The sequence below is a fragment of the Camelus bactrianus genome, chromosome 23 (assembly GCF_048773025.1).
Source record: "Camelus bactrianus isolate YW-2024 breed Bactrian camel chromosome 23, ASM4877302v1, whole genome shotgun sequence".
Lineage (NCBI taxonomy): Eukaryota > Metazoa > Chordata > Mammalia > Artiodactyla > Camelidae > Camelus > Camelus bactrianus.
In genome coordinates this window covers 4,257,758-4,281,332 of record NC_133561.1, presented here as the reverse complement: position 1 = coordinate 4,281,332, position 23,575 = coordinate 4,257,758, and the positions used below count along the sequence as shown (strand labels likewise).

General features: G+C 36.5%; 1 protein-coding gene across 2 annotated transcripts in view; it reads right to left on the bottom strand.

Annotated features, from left to right (window-relative positions):
• The window catches only part of KCNT2 (potassium sodium-activated channel subfamily T member 2), a 282,806-nt gene that overhangs the window by 159,618 nt on the left and 99,613 nt on the right, over positions 1-23,575 (bottom strand). For both annotated transcript variants that reach the window (XM_010974039.3, XM_074351598.1), the window contains exons 4-8: positions 22,971-23,019; positions 20,528-20,587; positions 13,843-13,917; positions 12,543-12,626; positions 9,703-9,797 (exon numbers count right to left, since the gene is read on the bottom strand). In XM_010974039.3, the coding sequence (XP_010972341.3) occupies positions 9,703-9,797; positions 12,543-12,626; positions 13,843-13,917; positions 20,528-20,587; positions 22,971-23,019 (363 nt within the window). The remainder of the gene's footprint in view (positions 1-9,702; positions 9,798-12,542; positions 12,627-13,842; positions 13,918-20,527; positions 20,588-22,970; positions 23,020-23,575) is intronic.

Genomic DNA, 23,575 nt, shown 5'->3' with positions numbered 1-23,575 from the left:
GCTACAATTATATTTTTATCACGTCCTCCTTACATTTTCAGTAGTTTTTACTTTATATGTGTAACTGCCACCTTTTTTGGATACAGAGGTAAATGAAGATCCTGTCTCCTGATAAAGTGTGCCATTTATCTTTATCCAGTACCTCATACTACCCTGTTAAGGTTTTTGTTGTGCTTTGTTTTTAATCAGAAAACCCACTTTGTCCATTCCCGAGATGCTCTTTTCTACCCCTTGCCTTTGGGGATTCTCCACAGGGCGAAGGTGACCAAGTTCACCACCTCGTCCCTGAGCTCCGGGCTCCTGCAGACACGTGGCCATTCCACACCTCACCTTAGGTTTCTAAACGGCGCCTCAACCACCATGGGCTCTTTCTCTCCCTCTTTCCGTTCCTTTCCTGATTTCCTCAGCCTCATGTACAGCATTACACTCAGCTTCCCAAAGGCAAATCTCAAAGTCACCCTTCAATTTTTCTTTCTCCCTCACCTTACATCCAATCTGCCATCAAAATGGTGTCATTTCTGTTAAAAAAAAAAAAAAAGAAGCCACAAGCCCCAGATGGAGTCACTTGTGCTAAGTCACACGTCAGCAAACCAAGTCTTAACTGCAGTTTCAGTCTCTCCCAAGAACATAATCTTTAACCAGTCAGTCAGGGATCACCAGGTCAGCACGAGTGAGGTAATGTGCTGGGGGGACCCCTGCCCTCCCCAACAGGAAGGTGACCTTGCCCGAAACCATCTACTCTTTGCTAATAAACTTGTTTTCCACCCTCTCTCTGCCCTTAAAAACCTTTCCTTTTCTACAGCTCTTCAGAGCTCCTTTCTATTTGCGAGATGAGATGCTGCCCGAATCATGAACTGTTGAAGAAAGCCAACTGGATCTTCGCACTGACTCCGCTGAATTTCCGTTTTTAACACTTCTTTTAAAAATATATATATCATTGTGATAAGAACATTTAACATGAGCTCTACCCTCATAACAAATTTATAAGTGTACAACAAACGATATGAAGGTATAATCATGGAATCAGTCAATGGAAAAGGCATAACATGAACCCAGGATTGTACTGTTCCAATTTATTTTCACCATTACACCAAAAATCAAGCACATCTTAGAGTTTACTAAAGAAAGCAACTCTGCAGTCATTCTGGTACGACAACACATGTCATTAAGATGGGACTTGGAGAAGTTCATAATAAGTAACCAAAAATAACTGTGTTATAACCTGAGTGCAATGCACTCAAATAATGAAGAAGTTTCAGCACTAATTGTACACAAACGGAGCATCTTCTTAATTGACGGTAAAGCTAGCTGTTCTGGGTCAAGGGTTCTCACACATCCTTCACAAGGAGGAGCCCGCAGGTAGCGTAACTCAGTACATAGCTTGTCCTGACCTGGAGGAGACCGCACTCACTCACTGCTTGAGAGGACAGGTGAGAGAGCCCAGGTAAGTCACGGCCTCACAGTGCACCATTCACAGCAGTGATGGACCTGCGCCTTAGCAAAGAAAGGAACTAGAATTAGAAGACGGGCCCTGGGCACTCGGAAGGCTTATGGAGTTGTTCCAGACAGAGCTCCCAAGGCACAGATGGCTGGGGCTACAGGGATGCAGCATGACATTCACTATGTATCTCAGCCCCAACCTGCAAGGAGGTCAACCTCCCCTTTCACAATGCCATATGTAGATTTTTGTTAATATATGGTTGCTTCATAAAAAGAAGGCAATATAAAAAACCAGAAAAAATATATAGGCACTGAAAACTTATAGTAAATAAGCATCTATTTCAAATATAAAAAGAATTTCAGTGAATTAAATACAGTTTTTTAAGCTTCAGTATTAGCTTGTAATTATTTTTGTTTTAGAAAAAGTTTATTTTTCAAATGTTTCACAAAGAATGTTGCATTTGAGAGTCTACTGTGAGCTCTGCTGCTTTACAAAACATTCTTAAGTTTTATCTTTGACACAGATCCATGCAAAATAATTTCAGTGTTACATAATTCTAAACCAAAATCTGAACAATGTTTAATTAGGATTTAAAATACAGACTCTCTTGTAAGCCTCTTTAAAACGACTGAAAAATTATAATTGACTTGTTTACTTAAATAGATCCTAAATGTAGTAACAAAGGCACCTTAATTTCTAATCATGTGTAATTAGTGCTTTTTAAAATTTGCTTCTTTGAAAATGTTAGTTATACGAGCTTTTCAAGCTTTGACAAGGTTTATAAAGGAAAACATTAATTTAAATGAAAGGAAATATTGAGACTGTAAACTTTTCCACCACCTGGTAAATGTCAATTTGTATAACAAAATGTTTTCAGAAAAAAAGTTACATGGCAGAAATAAATAACCTTAAATATCCATGAACTCTCTATGAATCCCACTTATGTGCACAGTTACTGGAAAAATTTAATTAGCAATGGCATTCTGTGCTGAAAACACCGAACACTTTGATTTCATGCTTGTAATTTCAGACATTAGCATTCAAACCAGCCCACAACTTGCACTTTGGTATTTACTGAATGAATATCAATTAAATTGTTCCAAGTAATCATTTCACTTCCTGCAGAGTGTCTGCCTAAAACCTGTGATTCCCATGGAATTTAAGATCTTTTGGGATGTTGGGATTTTACATCTTCTAGGAGAGACATTGCTTTTGAAGTAATGAGAAATCCAGTTTTTCCACTGTTAAAAGGAAGTTTTCACTTTCCTGGGCGCTGTCTTTCTGTCTATGCAAAAAAGGTTAGTGAATCATGCCAGAAGCCATTGATCTGAAGTCAACATGCACTGCAACTTGGTAATTCAAGAAAAGCAACTACACCCCACCCAAAGCCCTGATGCACACACATGCATTTTTTTGTTAATTCCTTAACTATTTTGTGCCTCTTGGTTTCTTCATCTATAAAATGAGGATAATAGAACTTACTTTATATGCTGTCAAAGATTAAATTAGTTAATACATGTAAAGTGCTCAGAAACATGCCAAACACAAAGTAACCCTTTGAAATTACAACCATTATTCTCAGTATCTCATGTTTGAAAATAACTAATATCATCATATTTCAAAAATCGCTTTTTTGCTACAAAATTTTATTCCAAAATCATGTTTCCTAGATTTTTATATTAACAATACTTTATTGTTACTATTAATTATTATTGATCAATTATTAATAACAATAATTACATCATTGTTTATATTCCAAAATTCTTCCAATTTGAATTCACCCTACATAGCTAGTTAACTGCGTAATAACTGTATTCTCATTTATTCAGTTGGGACAAATAGTCTTCTATTTGCTCTAGTGTCATACAAACCTGGGGGCTGTTAGTCAGTTGCCAGATCTTCAGACAAATGGACTTTCTGTCAATTGTTTATAATATATAAACAAACGTGACCAAACAAAACTAGTAATCAAATATCATGTTGGTATATACCACTGGACCACGTTATAAGACTTTCTCCACACTACAGTACTTAGCTTCTCACTGTCCACATCTCAAGTAGCTATTTGCCTTAAGAGTTGAATCAGTAAACAGAGTTCAAGAACTAAAGTATCCAGCATTTAGTAAGTATTAATCAAAGATGCACAGGAAAAACCCAAATACTTTCGCATGTTAATGATGTTTAACTAGATGACATTTAAAACAATAAATTAATAGGTTCATTTTTCCTTAAATAAGACTGTGGAAATGAACTGAATTTTTACGTTGAACTAAAACATAAAATATCCATTAACCTAATACAGCTCTTTACAACTCTACGAAATAATACAAAAATATGTAATAGATATTCAAATAAAAAATTCAAGTTTATATCAAAGTAGGTGCAAAAAGAAGTCTCCTAGTGTAAAATCAGAAACACCAAATGCATTATAAATTAGAGTACTTATTATTGGTTAGAATATGTTGATAATTAAGCTAAAGTCGTGGACTTAATTCCCGGATGGACCAGTTGTCTCTGCTTTGTTACAGAGACACAGGCTGAATCACAATTCCCAGCTGTCTTGGAAGTGCGCACTGTTGATCAGCAGCGCTGCACAGCCGACATGTGGAAAGATTAGTCCAGTTCCCTCACAATGACAGGAAAAGAAATTCTGAGCACATTCCCTTTGGAGAGTGGGTCGGCAGCCTGATTTTTATTTGTTTGGCACTGAGCGCTGTGTCTGTTATAGACAGATGCTTAATGACAGTTCTTTGTAATGTTAATAATGATGAGAAGATACAGTTTAAAACCATATAGCAGCTTTCCAAACAGGTAATTTTAAGATTGTGAGATCCATGAACAACACAGCCATTTCATCAAATATTAGTTCCCAAATGTGAGGGGCTTAAAAATTTAATGTATGTATTAAAAGTTCTGATTTGGAAAAGCACTGATAACCTTGCTTTATGATAAACCCTACTAGCAATTAATTATGACTAATCTCACCATAATTTAATATATATATGCATATACATATTAACCAATGTATATATTATATATGTATATACATATAAACCAATGTGTATATACATATGTATGTACATATAAACCAATTGTATATACATATATACAAACTACAAATATGTACACATATTACAAATATATACATATAAAAGTATATGCATATACATACATACACATATCTAAGATAGCTTTCTTTGATAGGTCAAGTAGGAAAAATAATGGTAATTTCTGACATGCTATACTGCTCAATATTCAGAAGAAGGACAAAAATGATGAAATTTTTATTCATATGAGAAATACTCCTAAATATAAAAAATAGATTTTACTTTTTATCTTTAAAAAGCAGTCACAAAGCTGAACAAAGCTGAGATATTTCAAACTACAAAGCTATAGTAATAAAAACAGTATGGTATCGGCCCACCAAAAATACCCACATAGAGGGAACAAAGGGAAAGAAAGAAATGAACTCACATGTATAGAGTCAATATGACAAAGGGGGCAAAATATACAATGGAGAAAAGACAGCCTCTCTAATAAATGGTCCTGGGAAAACTGAACAGCGACATGCAACAGAATTAAACAACTTCTTTCTCACACAGTTTACAAAAATAAATTCAAAATGGATTAAAGACTTAAATGTAAGACCCGAAACCATAAAACTAGAAGAAAACATCAGTTTTAGCAATATCTTTTTGGATACGCCTCCTAAGGGAAAGGAAACAAAAGCAAAAATAAACAAATGGAACTCCATCCAACTAAAAAGCTTTTCCACATCAAAAGAAACTATCAACAAAATGAAAAGGCAGCCAACTGAATGGGAGAAGATATTTGCAAATGATGTATCTGATAAGGGGTTAATACCCAAGATAAACAAAGATCTTATGCAACTCAGTACCCAAAACAAACAACCCAATTTAAAATTGGGCACTGGATCTGAATAGACATTTTTCTAAAGGAGACATACTGGTGGTCAACAGACACATGGAAAGATACTCAACATCACTCATCATCAGGGAAATGCAAACCCAAATCTCTGCATCACTGCACACCTGTCAGAACGGCCATCACCAAAGACAACAAATAACAAGTGCTGATGAGGATATGGAGAAAAGGGAACCCTAGCGCACTGTTGGTGGGAATGTAAGTTGATGCAGACATTATGGAAAATAGTATGGAAGTCCCTCAAAAAATTAAAAATAAAGATGCCATATAATCTAGCTATTCCATTTGTGAGTATTTTTCCAAAGAAAACAAAAGGCGCTGATTCGAAAAGATATGTGCACCCTTATGTTCACTGTAGCATTATTAACAATAACCAAGAAATGGAAGCAACCTAAGTGTCTGTCGATTGAGGCACAGATAAGGAGGATGTGGGGTATACGTACAATGGCGTATTACTCAGCTATAAAAAATGATGGAATCTTGCCATTTGCAAAATCTTGAATGGACCTAGAGGGTATTCTGCTGAGTGAAATAAGTCAGACAGAGAAAGACAAACAATGTACGACTGCACTTATATGTGGAGTCTAAAAAACAAAACAAATGAGCAAATATAACAAAACAGAAAAAGAATCATAGATACAAACAGATGGTTGCCAGAGGGGAGGTAGTTAGGAGAGTGAGTGAAATAGGTGAGGGGAATTAAGATGTACAAACTTTCAGTTACAAAATAAGTGTGTCACAAGGATGAAATGCACTTCATGGGGGAAAAAGACAATAACAACATAGTATCTTTGTATGATGATGAAGGTGTTCAAAAGATACAAGCTTCCAGTTAGCGGATAAGTAAGTACCAGGGATGTACCGCAAAGCAGGAGGAACATAATTAACATTGCTACAGGTTACATATGACAACTGTTAAGAGGATAAATCCTAAGAGTCTTCATCACAAGAAAAAATAGTTTTCCTTTTATTCTATATTTATAGGAGATGACATTCACTAAACTTACTGTGGCAATTACTTAACGATGTATGTAAGTCAAGTCATTATCCTGCACACCTTAGATGTATATACGGCTCTATGTAAATTATATCTCAGTAAAACTGGAGGGAAAATAAAAAAGCAGTCAGTCCCTGTCTGCTGCCTAGAATCACTCCCCTACATGTCATGACCCTGGTTCTACTGGTCATCTTATTCGAAGGTCAAATGAAGAAACTGCCCTAACAGAAGTGAGATTGGAGCCAGGAGCATGTTGTGATGCTGTGTTCGTAAAAGTACCAGAGAGAGGGAGACGTTGCCACTGTGTGTAATCTGGCGAGGCTAACTAGAGGAAACAGATATTAGAAATATTTAAGAAGATCAGGAAACCTGAATACATTAAAGCAGACGAAGATGTTTCCTCACCTTCCCTATTAAATATGTTTTTAGGCATCCTGACCCAGCTTTATAGTATCATTAATAAATTACTATGCTTGGACATTTTAGAGTAAATTTGTTTGTGGGCTCACATGATAATTCAATCATCTTATATAAAGAGGACACTTGAAGTGGAAAAGTATTTAAATTTTTGGAATGTTCACACCATATACCATGCCCTCTGCTACACCCTTCATTATTATATCCAATCTAATCCTCATTTAAACACACACATACACAACACAAATGTCATAGGGTGGGTGATTAATATTATCCTTTAACGATGTGGAAAACAAGGTTAGATAAATTAAGCAAGCTGCCAAAGGGCTCCAAACTAGTACAGCCCTGAGTTTGAGACAAATGATGTACATGTGGACTTTCATGACTTATCATTGCCAGAGACTGCTACTGGTCCACAGTATTCCATTGTTTTCTTTTTATGACAGTATTAATATTCATCTGGGTATACTGTTCTCCAGCTAGACTATAGATCCTCTGCAGCTACGTTTGGGCATATGATGAAATTCTAATGTAAATTATGCATGCAACATCTGAGTTGTGCCTTATCTTCTTCTAGCCTACAGGCTGGAGTTAGATGTAAAGGCACGACTAAAGGAGCTATCTTGCACCATGGAAATCTTGTTTTGAGAATGGCAGAAAGCAAGATATAAGGAAAGGAAACTCTGTCTCCAACAGTATTAAGCTGATATAACGACCGTGGCTAGACCATCTAGGTATTTCCATTTGTGTCATTCTTGTAACTTTGTGTATATTTGTATTTTATGTGTGGTGTAACTCTTTGATAAAATGACCTGTATGATATATCACAACTAATGTAATATTGTTTATATTCTTCTTGTAGATAACTACACTTTGGATGGTGAATTCAAATAAGACTTGTTCTACCTTACTACAACAATCATGATTTATAAAGATGTTTTGCTTGTAACGCTGGAGAAGAATACACAAAGAAATCAAACTTCACTATCTCCATTCTAGACACTGTAATTTAAAAACATACTAATGTAAGTCTATTGATATGTAAATGTGATTAAAAACAGTAACATGAAGCTAAACATAACTCTATGTAATAATTGCAGGTTAAAAGCCAGACTCATATCCACAAATTGGCGACAGCTTTAACAGTAGATAATATGTGTCAAAACTACCACTCAGAGGTCTAAAATTTAAACATGGATAGACACACAACATCAAAAGTAACTATAATTGCAAATAAAACAAAAAATGAGACGCAAATGATATAAGGGACTAGTAAACTGCATGATGGAAATTTCATAGAGGTCATGAAAACCCTTTGTCTAAGGGTTGCATCCCTTGGCATAAGAAAGTGGCAAAATTTGTGTAGCTGCTTCCTTTGAAAATAAAAAGTGCTCAAGAAATAGATGTATGGGCAGAAAGTAAACAGAAAAAATAGAAAGCTCAGTGTGGGTGATGCCTCCAGAATCAAAGCAGTGGACCAAGTGTTTTCCATGTCAAAAGGATTTGCCCTTATTTTAGCATTAAAATTTCAATTACCAAAAATTGAAAAAAAAAAAGGAACCAACTACCGCTTTACTGAATTTACTTCTCAGACTCCCCATAATATTTACAACTCATTTTACTTCTTGTAATTTTCCAGCAATTGAGATACTGGCATGTGCATACGTATATCAAAATTTTAAGTACTTTTCCTTAAGTAAAATGAGGAAATTCCTAAGTTATTTAAATAACATAATTATCTTCAAATTAAGAATTTTTTGTGACTTTAGAGGAGAAGGCATTACTGTATTTCAAATTTATGCAGTTAGGTATTTATTAGGTGAATAATAAAAACAATTTGTGAGGAGTAAAAACATTTAAACGATAAGTTGGTGCTATGTCACTTTTAGATGGATATTTTATGTTTAAAGGCATTGAATATCCCATTCTTTAAATATTAAGGATGTAATAAAACATTTAAATCCACTTAATAGAATGATATTAATCTATTCATAATCAATTAATTCTATTAATTCTATTAAATGACTAATAGTATTAACTGAACACCACTGAAGCACAGTAGCTGTTTTATCTATATATTTAAAACTATATTTACTTTCATATGTCTGCAGCTATATTTGTACCCAATAATAGATGGTTCTAGTATATGAGGGCTTCTCCCATTTTAGTACTTCCTAATTCGCTTTTTCTCTTTCTCACTAGGTCAAACCCAGGTCAGAGCACAATTACACATAATTAAGTTGAAATACAGATATATTATCCAGCTCATTTTTTGATTTTCACATTTTGTTCCCTAGTTAGGATCTGCATGAATCCGTATGAGCAGTGCGTCATTTCTCCTTGGATTCCTCTCTAATAGGCAGAGCGGGACTTTCCAGAAGAAGAAATAATTGTTTTCTCTAATAAAGCAAAGTCCCAGCTCCCCACATGGTCAGATGCACCCTTGCTCTCCGCCTGACTGCGCACTGAAGCACCAGGAGAGAAGACACAGGAGGGGACCGTGATGGGCAGTGACAAGTTTTATCAGCAGTGATCCTGCTTTGAGGATTGTAGAAAGATAAGGTTACCTCCATGTCAGCGGTTTGAAGGAAAAATTCTTGTCTGACAACTGTGGCATGCAGTCCAAACTCCTGTGGTCTGGCTGTTTACAGCATCTGGGAAAACCTCAGGGTGGCCTTAAACATCAGCACCAAATGGCAGACGTGCTTTCTTGTTTTTTCTGTAAGACTGGAGTCAGGATCTTACCTTCATTTCTCTAGGTGACCCATTCCATTTTATAGTGAATATTTCTCTATTTATTTATTTTAGCGAACTCTTAATAATTAAAATAGTTTATAATCCTGGTTTTCAGAACTATAGTTAAAATGAAACACAATAAAAACGCTGAGAGGTACACTCTTACCAGGTGAAGATAAGGCATAGTAATGTCGATATTAAAATCAAAACTTGATTAAACATCGCGGACTGTGTACGCTGAATGGCTCTGTGTAGATCGTTCTGAAATAATACAGAACAAGCATATTTTAAATTTTGATAAATACTAAACATTCATGAGTTTCATTACATTTAATACTATGTCTTAGATTTCAACTATTTTGCGCATACTCCACACATATACTTTAAATGGATATACCAGTATATTTTCATGTTTACCTAAGTCTAAAGAAACCTTACTGCAACAGTCATATTATAAAGATAATACTATGGGAGACCACGAAGGCACAAAGCTTCAGTTACTCACCTTACAAACACCTGCAGAGACGCTGCACTGACTTCTCAAAAGCCCTCCATGGTATTCATGCTCTTATGGAAAATTCTTATTTTAAAACTGAACAGTAATATGTTCAATTAAGGGGAAAGTAACAGCTGGATCAAACTACAATCCTATCTCATTCTCTGAATCAGGAAAACATAGCATGAATTATGCCAGGCAATTTATCATAAAAAGAAAAAAATTAACTAGCCAATGAATATTTTTATAATTTGATTTCATTCATATTAAGAGAAATGTGAATTCAAGATATAATTTTGTTTTCCAATTGAAAGACATTAAAAAATAATACCCACTGTTATTTAAGGTGCAAAAAATGAGTACTCACGGTGCTGTGCATGTTATGTGTTATAAACTTCTTGAAGGTAATTTGTAATACAGGTCCCAGTTCACAAGTATGGCCTTTCTATTTGATGTATTCATTCATTTAATTAGTATTTACCCAGTAACGTAAGTTTTAAAAGTTAACCACGAGGAAATCGGCAGAGATGGAAATCGAGTATCTATGCATGTTTATCTTTATTACAAAATCATATTTATTATATGAAGTAATGAATGTTCATTACATTTATATAACTTAAAGTGCAACAGAAAAATGGTTGAATAAACTATATAGCAGATTTTTAGATGCATCCATAAAAATGGTTTGAAGAGGAATATTTAATGACATAGGAATTTGCCCACCACATACTAGGATATGACAAAAAAATCAAATTATAAGATTAAACACACAATTTTGTGTGTGTGTTTTCATAGAAAATATTAGGATGTAAATTATTACTAGTGTTTAACCACATACAAGATTTGTAGTCTTGCATAATTTTTCATTTTATAGTTTTGTTTTATAAATGTTTATAACAAGCTTTTAACCATCTTAATATCAGTATTGCATGAGATAAATAACTTCACCGATGCAATATAAAATCTCAGTGAACCATCATTCTATCTTCCTGTACCAAATATGTAAGCAGAACTGTTATGAAAACAAAAAATTAAGTTGATTAGAATTTCACCTCATCCCTTACTTTCTTCTAGAGGTGCTAATAAACAGAAAAATAAAATTTAGCAACCACAGCAGAGGAAGAGGAGCAAAATACAGAACTGTGATGGAAAATGAATTCTAAATTAATAACGCAAAGCACTAATTTTATTCTCAGCGATTGACTAATGATTCCTCTCTTGGTTAGGTTACTTTTTCCAACAACTAATAAACACATTTAGCCACGAGGTTTATTTTTTTCCTGGTGTGTTTGTTTTCATTAGCAATTTAAGCAAGCTGCATTTAGTGAAATAGTATTTTTTTAGACAGTTAAGACAGCCCAATGTTTCCGCAAACCATCCACAGGTCACACTCTCCACTTCTTGGCCATGTTTTTCGTGAGTCTCCAGTGGTTACTTAATATAAATGTGACTATTCAAATGTTACCCAAATATTCCTTTTGGCCAAAACTTCAACATAATTTCTGTTTAAAACAAAAAACCATTTAAAAGAAAAACAAGTTCACCTCTGAACAAATTTACTTTCATTGTAAAATTAATAATATTGAGCTCTTACTATGTTTATGCCAGAGACAAGATTTTACACATAAGTATGAATATATATACATAAAGTTTCATTTAATTCTCACAGCAAGCCTTATGCAGATACTTTTATTCTCTTTTGAAGATGAAGAAGTTAGCAAAGGAATTAAATCATTTGCTTATCATATAGTGGACTGATATCAACATTTGTAGAATAAATAGCAAGTGTCTCACAGATCCCCCGTAAGTATGCAGCCTACAGTACAGAGATGTTGGTCACAGTCATAGATCAGTCCTTCCAAACAGGGTCAGCTCAGGCAAAACGCACCTGCGGCGCATCTCTGAGTCCAGCATCTCTTACTTTCTGCTTCCCTTTCTCCCTCCTAACATTCACTCACAAACCAAATCATCTAAATCTAAAAAGGTGACTTTAAATAAGGACATTCCGGCTCCAACACAGGGCCTTGCAAAACCCCACAGATCTGTATGGAATGTGAGACCATCTACAGTTAAGAGCACCCTGACAGGTTTGGGGGTGGTGGGTAGAAGTCATGGGGTAGTGGCAGAAAAATCTGAAAAGAACAGCTCAGTATTACCCCTTGAATCCTACAAACCAAGGGTCCCATTACATCCACCAACAGATTGCCTTGGAAGGGAAAGCTGTTTGTCCTCAGAAGATGGGCTCATTGGTTGGACCAGTTCAAATAACAATTAGCTACTGCTTGGTGATATTTAGAACATCTGAATTATTTTTGATTCCCAGCTCAAAGGCCTCACAAAGGTAATGACTTGGCAATATGGACATTTCACCACTTTTCATTCTCATTAGGACAGAAACAGACTTAAGGTCTATTAGTTTCAACATTTATGCAACATATCACTTTAATTAAGTAAGAAACAATGAAGGGTTGAAAAATATTTTTGTCTTTGCACTTCACATTTATACTTACAATCATATTTTCCAAGGCATGTTTGGCAAGCCAACAATTTAGAAAGACTGGGACAAACAGATTCCTTAAGGAAGGCCAGAATATCTGGAAAACAAATCAAAACTAAACTTTTCTCTCAGAGCAAGAGATCACATCCAGCAAACTGAGAAGAAATGCGAAACAGAAATAGGTTATTCAAGACAATGAAATGATTTAAAATGTGCAGCAAATACTTTATACGATTACTGAAATGCCAGGAGCAGATGGGATCCTTTTATTCACTGTCTAAGTCTTACTTAAGGAAAAATTCTTTGGAAAATTGTTGTAGAAGCAGAAAGAAAACAATCAGCTCTCGCCAGCTGTCAGAGAGAAATAACTGATAATTCCATCAGCGAGTCTTTTAGCGTGACAGTTTACGGCAGACACCACCTCCTTCCTGCAACTTGAGGTGAAAAGTAAGAACGAGGAGACAGAATTTTATCTCTTAATAATATTACCACTCATTCTCTGCAGATGCAAAATACATTGGGGAACCGTATTCAACTGGAATTATATGCAGTGAACCTGTCATTTAATCGAGTGCCAGTCACTCCTTGAGATAAATCACTCAGAATAACTGTCAGAAGTGAGCAGGGCCCTCAGGTAATATAGACTTATATTCATAATATTCCAAATAAAACTCAAATACATAAAAAGTGTTAGAAAACATATTCCCGACAGACATTACTATAACCTTATCAAATAGAGATGGAAACCTAATTTTGCCCTGGGGAAGTGTCGGTCACATACTCCTGGGACTGGAGGTGAACAGGTTCACCGTGGAACCGGTACCCCACGGTGCTCTGATAAAGGAGCAAACTGCTGGTGGTCTGGCTGTTGGCAACTTTCTTATTAAAGAGAATTGGACTTAGTAAATCCTGTGGTTAAATGAGAGAGAAATATATTCTCAGCATGAGAAACTTCTATAAATACTTGGTTCTACTTGGTTTCTATTTTTTCTTAATTCCACAATATACACAAGAAATGGAGTGATTAATTTCTCATCTGTTTAGACAATATTGATACTTGTTTAAATGGCCCTTCTAGAGCATATATTTCTGAAAAGCATTTCATTTTGCTATTCTACTAAGTCTCATTAGTTTTCACTTAATTTCACAACCCACTTACCCAACTGATTTTTCTATTTATTTTTTTAATACCATGATTCTAACGAAAGCTTAAATTCTTTCATCTGAGTTAATATATTATTTATTAGTACTTAAAGACTTTACTTAAATCTAACAACAAAACTATTTCTTTTAAAGATTCTGTTAGGACTTACTGAGATAATGAAGGGAACCGCATTAATTATTTCCAAGATGAAGGGTATTCGTAAAATCTGCTCCCAGATGTTTCCCTTCGAAGAAAGAATGAATAAAAGTGAAAGTCAATTATCCTGAATCCCATTAAAAGAGAAAAAGACAGCATCAGAATTCCTCTAGCAGCAAGGATGCTTACGTTATTAGAATGCCAAATCGTTACTTAGAAATGTAGCAATGACCTTGAGAGATTATTTCACTAAATGTAATTATGCACTCTCAACTTTGTAATAAGTTTAAGAAGTAAAACAGATGTTGATAGTAATCCTCGTATATTGCACGTAACACATTTTAATCATGTATTATTTCATGGAAGAAAAGTTAGTAGTTAATAATGTTAGTAGTTAATAAAACACATTAAAAAACCTTACAGAATCAATGAAAAAGTGACTCAATCTTAATTTTTCCTTTGCTATTATAATTACATTCACACACTGTAAAGCACATTAAATAGTTTGCCAACACACACACTTAAGAATGCTCCTTGGAATTAACATAGTTTTTAGATTAATAAAACATAAGGGAAGAGTTTTTTCAACCATCTAGATTCTAATCTTCCAACCCACATCACACAACAGTATTAATCAAGCCTGGCTACATAATGGGTGGGGCCCAGGGAAAAATGACAATACAGGGCCTCTTATTCACAAATTAATAATAATTTCAACAAGGTGACATCAGAGCATTAAAACCAGCACAGGCCCTTCTCACTGTGCCTCTCTGGGTACCTGCACTGACTAAGAGGTCACCCCTGAAACTTCCCTGAACGGTAGCCAGCGAAAAAGAACTCAGAACTTCCTCAGCTAGTGTATTCTTCTATGAGAAAAAAACTACTTATTGGAAAGGCAATTTGAAATCTGACCCCCTTCAATTTCGAATTATTTTATGATACTGGCTATAGCATTGGGATTCTCTATTTTTCTTGAGGTCCCAAAGGCTTAAAACATTGCAGTGATGGAAAACATCTCCACTTCGCAAAGCAAGTTCTCGATGGGCCATCGTCCGTGTGCTAAAGTAGTAGGCCATGGGTTTTGCTGTCACTGGCTCATCACCCATCTGCAGGCCGCATAGAAGCAGTGGGGGGAGCAGGTGGAAGACGTGCAAGCAAGGAGAGCTCCTCCGTGCAGAGACCCTGGGTAGGGTCTGCCACACTTCCCTCGTCACCTGGAAGTCAGGGAGCTGGGCTCAGACACAGGGACTGTATTTGGCTGGTGCCTAAACACCTCAAAGAAACAGCAGAGCAAAGAGAAAGAGGGCTGAGATGAACACATGCTACATTTGTGCCAAGGCTAAGACAGAGGCATTTATTTTGGGGGAACCAGAAACAGACTCTCAAGAATGCAACTCAGGGCCAGGTGAAGAGTTAACACTCAGGCGGGCAGGGTACCTGAAGGGGAAATGGAACCTTGAGAGTTTGTATTGATATGTTTAATCAATACTTGATTTTAAATTTCATGAAATTTCAGATGAGTTTAGCTCAGGATTCCTTGCGCTGTTCCCAGCACAGTCCTTGACAGCCTGACGGTCCTAAATAAAAACTTTAACTGCATCATGCCAAACACGCTGCTGCTGATTCAGAGCGAAGCAAGTGTGTGTGTCTGTGCATGTCTGTGATGTGGCAAATGATGAACTTCCCTCTGAGGACGAATTTTCACAATCTAAAATTCTACAGGGAGGCTGTGTGCTCATTGCTAAAAATAAATCTATGTTTTTCGGCTATATTCATTAGCTTTAATCCTAAGATCTCAAGTTGTCTCCTGAACTTCAAGATATATTCATAAACTACCTCCCCTAAAATTAGCTGATGAAAAATAAATACAGAAATTATCCCAAAGTGGCACTGGTTGTGAGGGAGTCCCAATGGGCCTACATCATATAAATCCACAGGATAAAAGCAATTATGATGAAGAAAGAACGCACACGTGCAGAGGGCACCACTACGTTTAAAGTGTGAAACAGCACCCAAAAGGCAGGCACATGTCTTTCAAAATTAAGGTAAATACCTGTTTCACTTAATCTTATTTTCCCGAAGGAGATGAAAGGCATTACTCTTCTTCCGAAAGGTAACTTCTTAAAGAAAAAAAAAAGTTTGTAAGAAGTAGCTTTATCTGTTCTAAGTGGGAGAACTCTTGGATTTCTTCTTATTGACAGAATTCAGGAAAATATACACCTTAATCTAACCATCCTACAACATTTGATACAGATGTAACTTTCCTTAACCAATAAAAATGCAGGAAAATAGGTGACTTTCTAAAATGCACCAGGCTTTTACTTTTATCATAAAAGAAAGTGCCAGTTTGGAACTGTGATCTCGGTTAAGTCTAAAAAGCACTTGAAAAATCATAAGACTTGTGGTCATTTAGTTGCTGTCAGCCCAGGCTGGAACAAGGGGCTTTTAAAGAACACTTTCTTCTCTAATATTAAGAATATCTATTTAAAATATTTAACCAAAAAGATGGATAACTTACTTTCTTTCAATGAATTTATTTATTTATTTATTTTGACTGAAGTGCAGTCAGTTACAATGTGTCAGTTTCTGGTGTGCAGCACAATGTCCCAGTCATGCATACACATACATATATTCGTTTTCATATTCTTTTTCATTAAAGGTTATTATAAGATACTGAATATAGTTCCCGTGCTATACAGATGAAACTTTTTTTTTTTTTATCTATTTTTATATGTAGTGGCTAACATTTGCAAAGCTCACGCAGTAACCCTACGGCAGTCCGGTCGTATTTTGTATTTCTAAGTGTAAACTTAACAACATTTAGATTGACCATTTCCACAGCATGGTAAGTGGAATTCCTGGTATCTAGGAGCCAGGTCCTCTGCTCTTTCCCAGAAATAAGCCCACCATGATGTTAAAATTTCAGAATTGCTGCTTTTTTATAAAGTGATTATAGAGAACACAATTGTAGATGTAACAGAAGCCTGCTAGATGTATCAAATTTTTTGTCTTCAGAGGCTTGGCAATGATGCCAGGGTGTGTTTTTGTTTCCTTTTGATTTAATGAACGTGTGTGTATGAACAGAGTTCTACTTTGGAAGCAGTTGTTAAAGACACAGAAGGTGTTTATGGTGACAGAAGAATAAGAACTTTCCTGTTGAGCAGCCCCCATGGCCGTCTCCCCAGGCGGCTCTGACATGAGCGGGATGGCGGTCTAATTCAGACCCGCACTTCCGTACGAGGGAGGACAAAATAAACGGATGTCAGGGGTTTTTGTCAACTACGACCTGCTGACCTCAACACATGCTCTAAAGAGTCTGGGCTCGTTTTGCTTTTACGCATTAGTCTTACATTTTCAAAAGCTAGTCTCCATGATAGTTTAAACCTTTTTAATTGTTAAAGATTAAATCATGCTTGTTTTGGAAGGTCCAACTGTAAGAACTATAACGTGCTTGCAGACTAATGTATTAGATTTATTGTTCAATATTGCACGTATACGTCTATGCTGCATCGGTAAATACGTACGTTAACTGTGCGTATCTATACATATGTAAACAAACAGGAGGAAAGTGGATGTTGATTTGCTATTACTATTGATATTTCAGAATGAAAAGTACCAAAGAGCAATACGAGGAGTGAATGCCGCTGCCAATACAGTATCTATTTCTGTGCACCTGTCTACAATTGTTCTTAACGGCCTAACTTGAGAGAAGGACCTCACCTGTGATATGAATTTGCCCTATATGTATGCCATAAATAGTGATCAACTATTTAATCCAGTCATTCCAAAAAATTTATCCAGCAATCTACTGAGGGGATCAAGAGTTCACAAATTCAACTGAATCATAAGGCTAGAAGGTTGTAACACCGTCCTTTTTATCCTTTGTTGTAACACACAGGACTCGACTACCACATACCTTTCCTCCATCCAAGACACTAATGTCTAGGAAGGTCAGAATGAAAATATCAGACATCATCCAGCTCTGCCTAGTGGGTCTTGTACTGCTTTGCACTCATTTCATAAATGGCAGCAATTAATTAATTATAGATGTCAGCACCATATAATTAGAATGGAAAATTCTAATTCCATCTTGAATCTGTGTTTTTTAAATGACTAGGAGCAAAGTGCCAAAGTAAATTTCATACTACTTTTTAGTTAGAATTTGGAGCAAATACATTCCTAAATGCAGATTAATATTTTGGCCAGTTTACGTATTCGTACACACGCTCGTACAAGTGGAACAGATTTCATTAATTTACCAAAAAAACACCCACATGCCTAAATGTTTAGCATGTCACTTTTTTGTACATCACATTCAACATTCATCACATACTTGAACGCCAAGGAACTTAGAAGATAACTTCTTGGATATTAATTTACTCGATTTTTATTTTATTTTCCAGGTATCCAAAATCCAGATTCGTCGGTCAGTACATATCTACAGAGCCCTATTTTGACAAGAAGGTGTACGAATAGGCCATGAACAGGTCCCTCCTCAACATCTCAGTCTACACTGCCCACCACAGGTAACTTAGGGTTGAGTGACTCCTGTGCGAGTCCTTTTAGTTTCCCTTCTCAAAATATTCCTTCACGCTCCGTTCTCCATCTCGTGTGCTCTGAAATGAACAGAATGCATCCAGGGCTAATTAGTACTGCTCAGCCTCCTGCTCTAGCTCATCCTTGTTTTTTATAAACCTTGCTTCACGCATCATTTTTTCCTGCCCCCTTGACTTGATCTCTTTAAATGATGCAGAATTTTACCATCATGACACAATCTTCCGCCTCATTCTACTACTTTGACAGAGCTCCTGTAGCGGGCAATCAACATTCTTCATTTGACAATTTTATTCTCAATTGTACTCCATCCAAATTGGCCTCTTATGGGTGAAAAACAAATGATCCCCTAAATTGTAAACCCAACAGCCTTTTTCGAGCTTCTTACTAAACTCGCCATAGTTCACATGCGTTCACGTTACACTTCTCTTCCTTAGACACTGTTAACATCCTATTTTTGTCATAAATATTAAATCAACCCATGAACATTTTTTTGGAAAGCACTCAATCTTTTCTACCATCAATCTCACCTTGTTAGATATTGGCATTATGTTCTTTGGGTGGAGTTAATGGAATTTAACAAATGAAGCCAAAGGAAAAAGTGAAAGTTTGTAAAGACTTCTTGCCCTAAATTTAGGATTTAAAAGAAGTCTAGAGGATGTTATCTTCAAAACCTTGCGTTACACAGTGAGAAATTTATATGCTAGATAAGAACCCCCTCAAAATCTTGAGCACCCTTGCTGATACAAACTGTGAACTGAAAACTCGTGATGAACGTGACAACCATTCCAACGACCCTCTGCCCTTCTCATCTTGTTCTTCTGTCTTCCCTGATCACTCGGTTTTTCCAACAGCCACGATACGCATCCTCACTAACACGGGTCTTCGCTTCTCCACTGGTTACTGCCCGTTCTTAAAGGACTTGCGTGCTTTTCTCATCATCTCTGGGACAATGACTGCCAGTAACAAACCTCCCCAGCAAGTCCCAGATTCTCATCTGCAGCTGTCTGCATGTCACATCCATTCGTTTGCCCAAAGATCCCTCAAATTCATCATTTCCAGAGCCATTTCCATGATTCCCTCTATCTCGACCCCAATCTTTTTTTTTTCTTGGTTTGACTGCCATGTCCCCAGCCGTTCAGATTTAGAAAATCTTAAAATTATATTTGACATTTTCATCTCCTCATCTCTTGGTTTCGCTCTTCATGATTTATCTTGCACGGCATCTCTTTATTCCTTTCACGCAGCCAAAACCTTAACTATAAGTAACAACCAAAGAACCGCCCGTTCACTGCCCTGCGTCAACTCCCCACCATATGCTGCTACGCAATTCCTCCACGACGCTGCCCCAAGCTTTTCCACCAGCATCTCCCCAGACACCCCAGATTCTGCCCAAACCTAAATACTCAGTAATTCTCCCAGTTGTATGTGCACATTCCTTCTTTTATGCCTTCGCTAATTCTGTAAATCCCCATTGTTCTGCCTTTTCATCTTTCCTTACTGACATCATCGTTTCAAGGACTCTGCTCAAATCAGTCAAGTGCCTTCTCTTCACCCCACGATACGACCGCTCTCTGTGAACCCCCACCAGACTTCATCTGCGCCTCACGAGAAGCACCTATTGTTCTGCCTCATATTATGATTATCTGCGTAATCTTCTCCTGCCCACCCCCCCTTTCTGTATTGTAAACTCATTGAGAAAAGAAGAAAGCACACTGTGGCCCTCTTCATCAAATAGCAGCTCAATAAACATTTGTTAAATTGGGTTAGCCAACTAAGCTTTGCCAAAAATTAAGGGAATCCATTAAAATAATTCCTCACAGACGTGTTTTTCTCCTTCAGTGTTTTTTTGTAAAGATTAGGGGAAGAGGCTAAGAACAACAAAAAGCCAAACCGTTCCATTTGAGCGTGCATATAATGGGTATATTAGCCCAGAGGAATCAGCAAAGTATGTTTAAACCACCAAGGAAGACACTACTGTATTACCACAGCTTTTTATCACATAACGGAGAGGTCCAAAATAATTAAAGTGCTTTAAGAAGAGCTTGCTTTATCTCCAGAGCACAAATTACAAATAGAGGAATACTGGGTAAATGATAGTAATGTGTTCTATCAGCAGAAAACTTCTAATGAAAGTAACTTACCTTATAACTGAGATAACCAAGGAGTATTGTTTCAAAGAGACTGATCAGTGCCACCGAAACCTAAAATACAAATTGTACCTTAATGAGAAAAAGCCACAAAATTGAAATCTATATTCTGATTGCAATACTATTAATTTTATAAATATCTGCATATACGTGTGTGTGTGTGTGTATGATCTAGGAGGCGTCATGTGCCACTTCACCTCCTATGCACAGGTGGTAGGCAGCAGGCTGTCCCAGGTACTCTCTAACACTCCTCAATAAATCTTTTTTTCACTTATTATGACAAATGTAAAAGTGAGACTAGAATAGTCAGACTGGCCGGAACTTGCAATGAGGTTCTTTTGTGTGTGTATTCTTAACACACAATCACTCACAACAACCCCACCATAAATAACACTCTCTCCCAGCAAAGCCACCACCATCTCCAGCACAGCCACCAAAAAGAGCGGTTCCCTTCAGAAGAGAAAACACAAGCTCAGAGCTGAATGGTATTTTCCGTCCCGTCACCCACCTGAAACAAAATGAAACAGCAACATCCTTGCACACTAAACTAAACAGGCCATGTCAGCACTTCGAGACACATTCAGATTTTACAGGAAGGGGCTTTGTAACCAGCCCCCCATTTGCAGCTGGAAGTGCGCGTCCTGCACCCTCCTAGATCCGCCGTTCTCTAGACTCTCTACTCCAGACACGATTTTCAGGGCTGAACTACCAAAACGCCCCGATGGCCACAGAAAAAGTCACTAGTAAAGACATCCAACCTATCTTGTGTCACAACTCTAAGTTTTCTAGGGTAGATGAATATAATCAAAACAAGCCTAGACAAGAATTAACTCGGAAACCAAACATATTGTTTACAAATTTGAGAGATTTAAGTCAATCTGCATGAGAAAGCCAGATACCTTGGAGATTTAAATTGACTCCTGTTGGAATGAAAGGTTTGATTTAAGTGAATATGAAGACATAAGGACAATTAAAACAACACATAAGTTCATGACAATAGAAGTAAAATATGTCCACAAGTGTATACAGTAGCCACACGTTGTTAGGACAGAAAATCTGCACTTCTTGGATTTCTCTAAATCATAATCATCCGTACTTCTTTTCTAGAAGTCCACCGTGTTGGAGGATCTCTAGGACGGTTTTAGCATGAATTACTCCAAATCTTATTTGAAAATGAGTATTATTGTTCATTAAAACCATCACTATTGGATCAAAGCAATTGGAATAGATCAAAATATATTTCAAGGTCATACATAACTATTCATAAAAATATTAACTTATTTACAAGTGTGCACCTCACTGATGGAGAATACAGGAATCTAGCTCAGAGATTTAAAAAACTGCGTTTTTAGTGAACCCTGAAATATTTGGAAAGGGTTAACTGTAAATTAAGGACACTGCAATGAAAGCCAGTGTAAAAAAAAAAAAACATAAAAACATAAAACACAACGTGACTTCAATAAAATATGCAATATCCAGATCTAGTAAAAACTTGATTTCATAGTTACGATCACAATGCGCACATAACGGAAATAATTCATTATTGCATATAACATGTGCAGACCTCACAACCATCCTGACATTAAAAGACAAAACAAACATTTGATTGTAAAGCATTTTAAAGGTTGTTTACAAACAGTGGGTCTTAGCGTCCATTTCTTCCAGACTCCACTGTCCTCCAATCTCTAATTAGAGACTCCACTCTTTGAATAATTTTTACTTTTGAAAAAATAACAAGTAAAACGTCTCAGCAGGAAAGAGACAGGAGCAGAGGAGATGGGAAGTTGTGAGAAGTCTGCTGGGCATGAAATTCAACAGAAAAAGGAGCAACGCGAGACACAGAGGAAGCCGCTGGGGGACAAGGCCACCACCTAAGCCAGGCCGGCTGTTCTCTGGCCCGTCTCCTCACTGGTGGTCCGAGAAGCCTGTCACACCGGGGCACACTTCTAGTTTTACCGACAACATTACCCGCTTAGGGACCAAGCCCCTGCTATTGGTAATGTGAGCCATTCGTTCGTTTATCATTTAACACTTCTTTATCAAGATTCTACCATGGTCCAGACATTGAGAGCATAAGGTTAAAAAAAAAAAAAAAGCAAACATGCTTGTGGGCTTTTGATTAATTTTTCAAAGGTTATAGAACCTAATACTTTAGTTGGGGGAAAGCGTTGTGCCTTAAAGCACTGGTTCACTTTGGTTTTCTCCACACCCTCAAAAGCTTTCTGAAGTCCAATCCTGATCATGAGGAAATTCTCAAAAGGCAGAATGCAAGACTCAGCAAATGTGAAGAAAGGGATAAAAACTTTAGTCTAAGATGTGCATCAAGGTTAATTAAACAACACAGCAAAACTCATCTTTAATAGTACTTTTCTCCCCAGTGGTAATATTTCTCTCTAAAATATGAATAAATCCAGGAATAAAAAAAATTGTACCTAACCTGTAAGCCCCATAAAGGCAGACTTCTGTTCACCCAAAAGATATGAGACCTGTGAAAAGAAAGATATGAGATCAGTTTTTCTTTAAGCGAAAAAAGCATTCATTTTAAATTTTTTGATGAGAGTTGGAAACATTAAAATGTTGTTAGCACAAAAAGACAAGAAAATATCAAAACTGAAATAAATAAACTTGATATTGCTTCAATTTTCTTTTTGATAATATTTAATTCTATTCCGGGGGAAAAAAGAACAAACCTTTTTAATTTTGTTTTCGGTCTCATGTTAATCATGTAAGAAAAGATAATGGGCCCTTTTTTAAGGAGTGATGATGGTGGGAGGGAAAAACCCCAGACCACTTGCTAATCAGCACTTCACGGAAATGTCAGTTAAGGGTCTTCCATAAACTCTAAGATTTCGTTATATTTAACACAATATTTCGGCAATACAAATTCAACAGTGTAAGTAATCAGAAAAAAAAAGTCATAACTCAAAGGGTAGAGCACATTAATACTTCAGATTTGGATTTTCAGAAAATATTTAATGTACCACCAAAAGCCCTGTGACTGCGGTTAGCATAAAACATTACGCAGGATAGGGAGTAACTGTT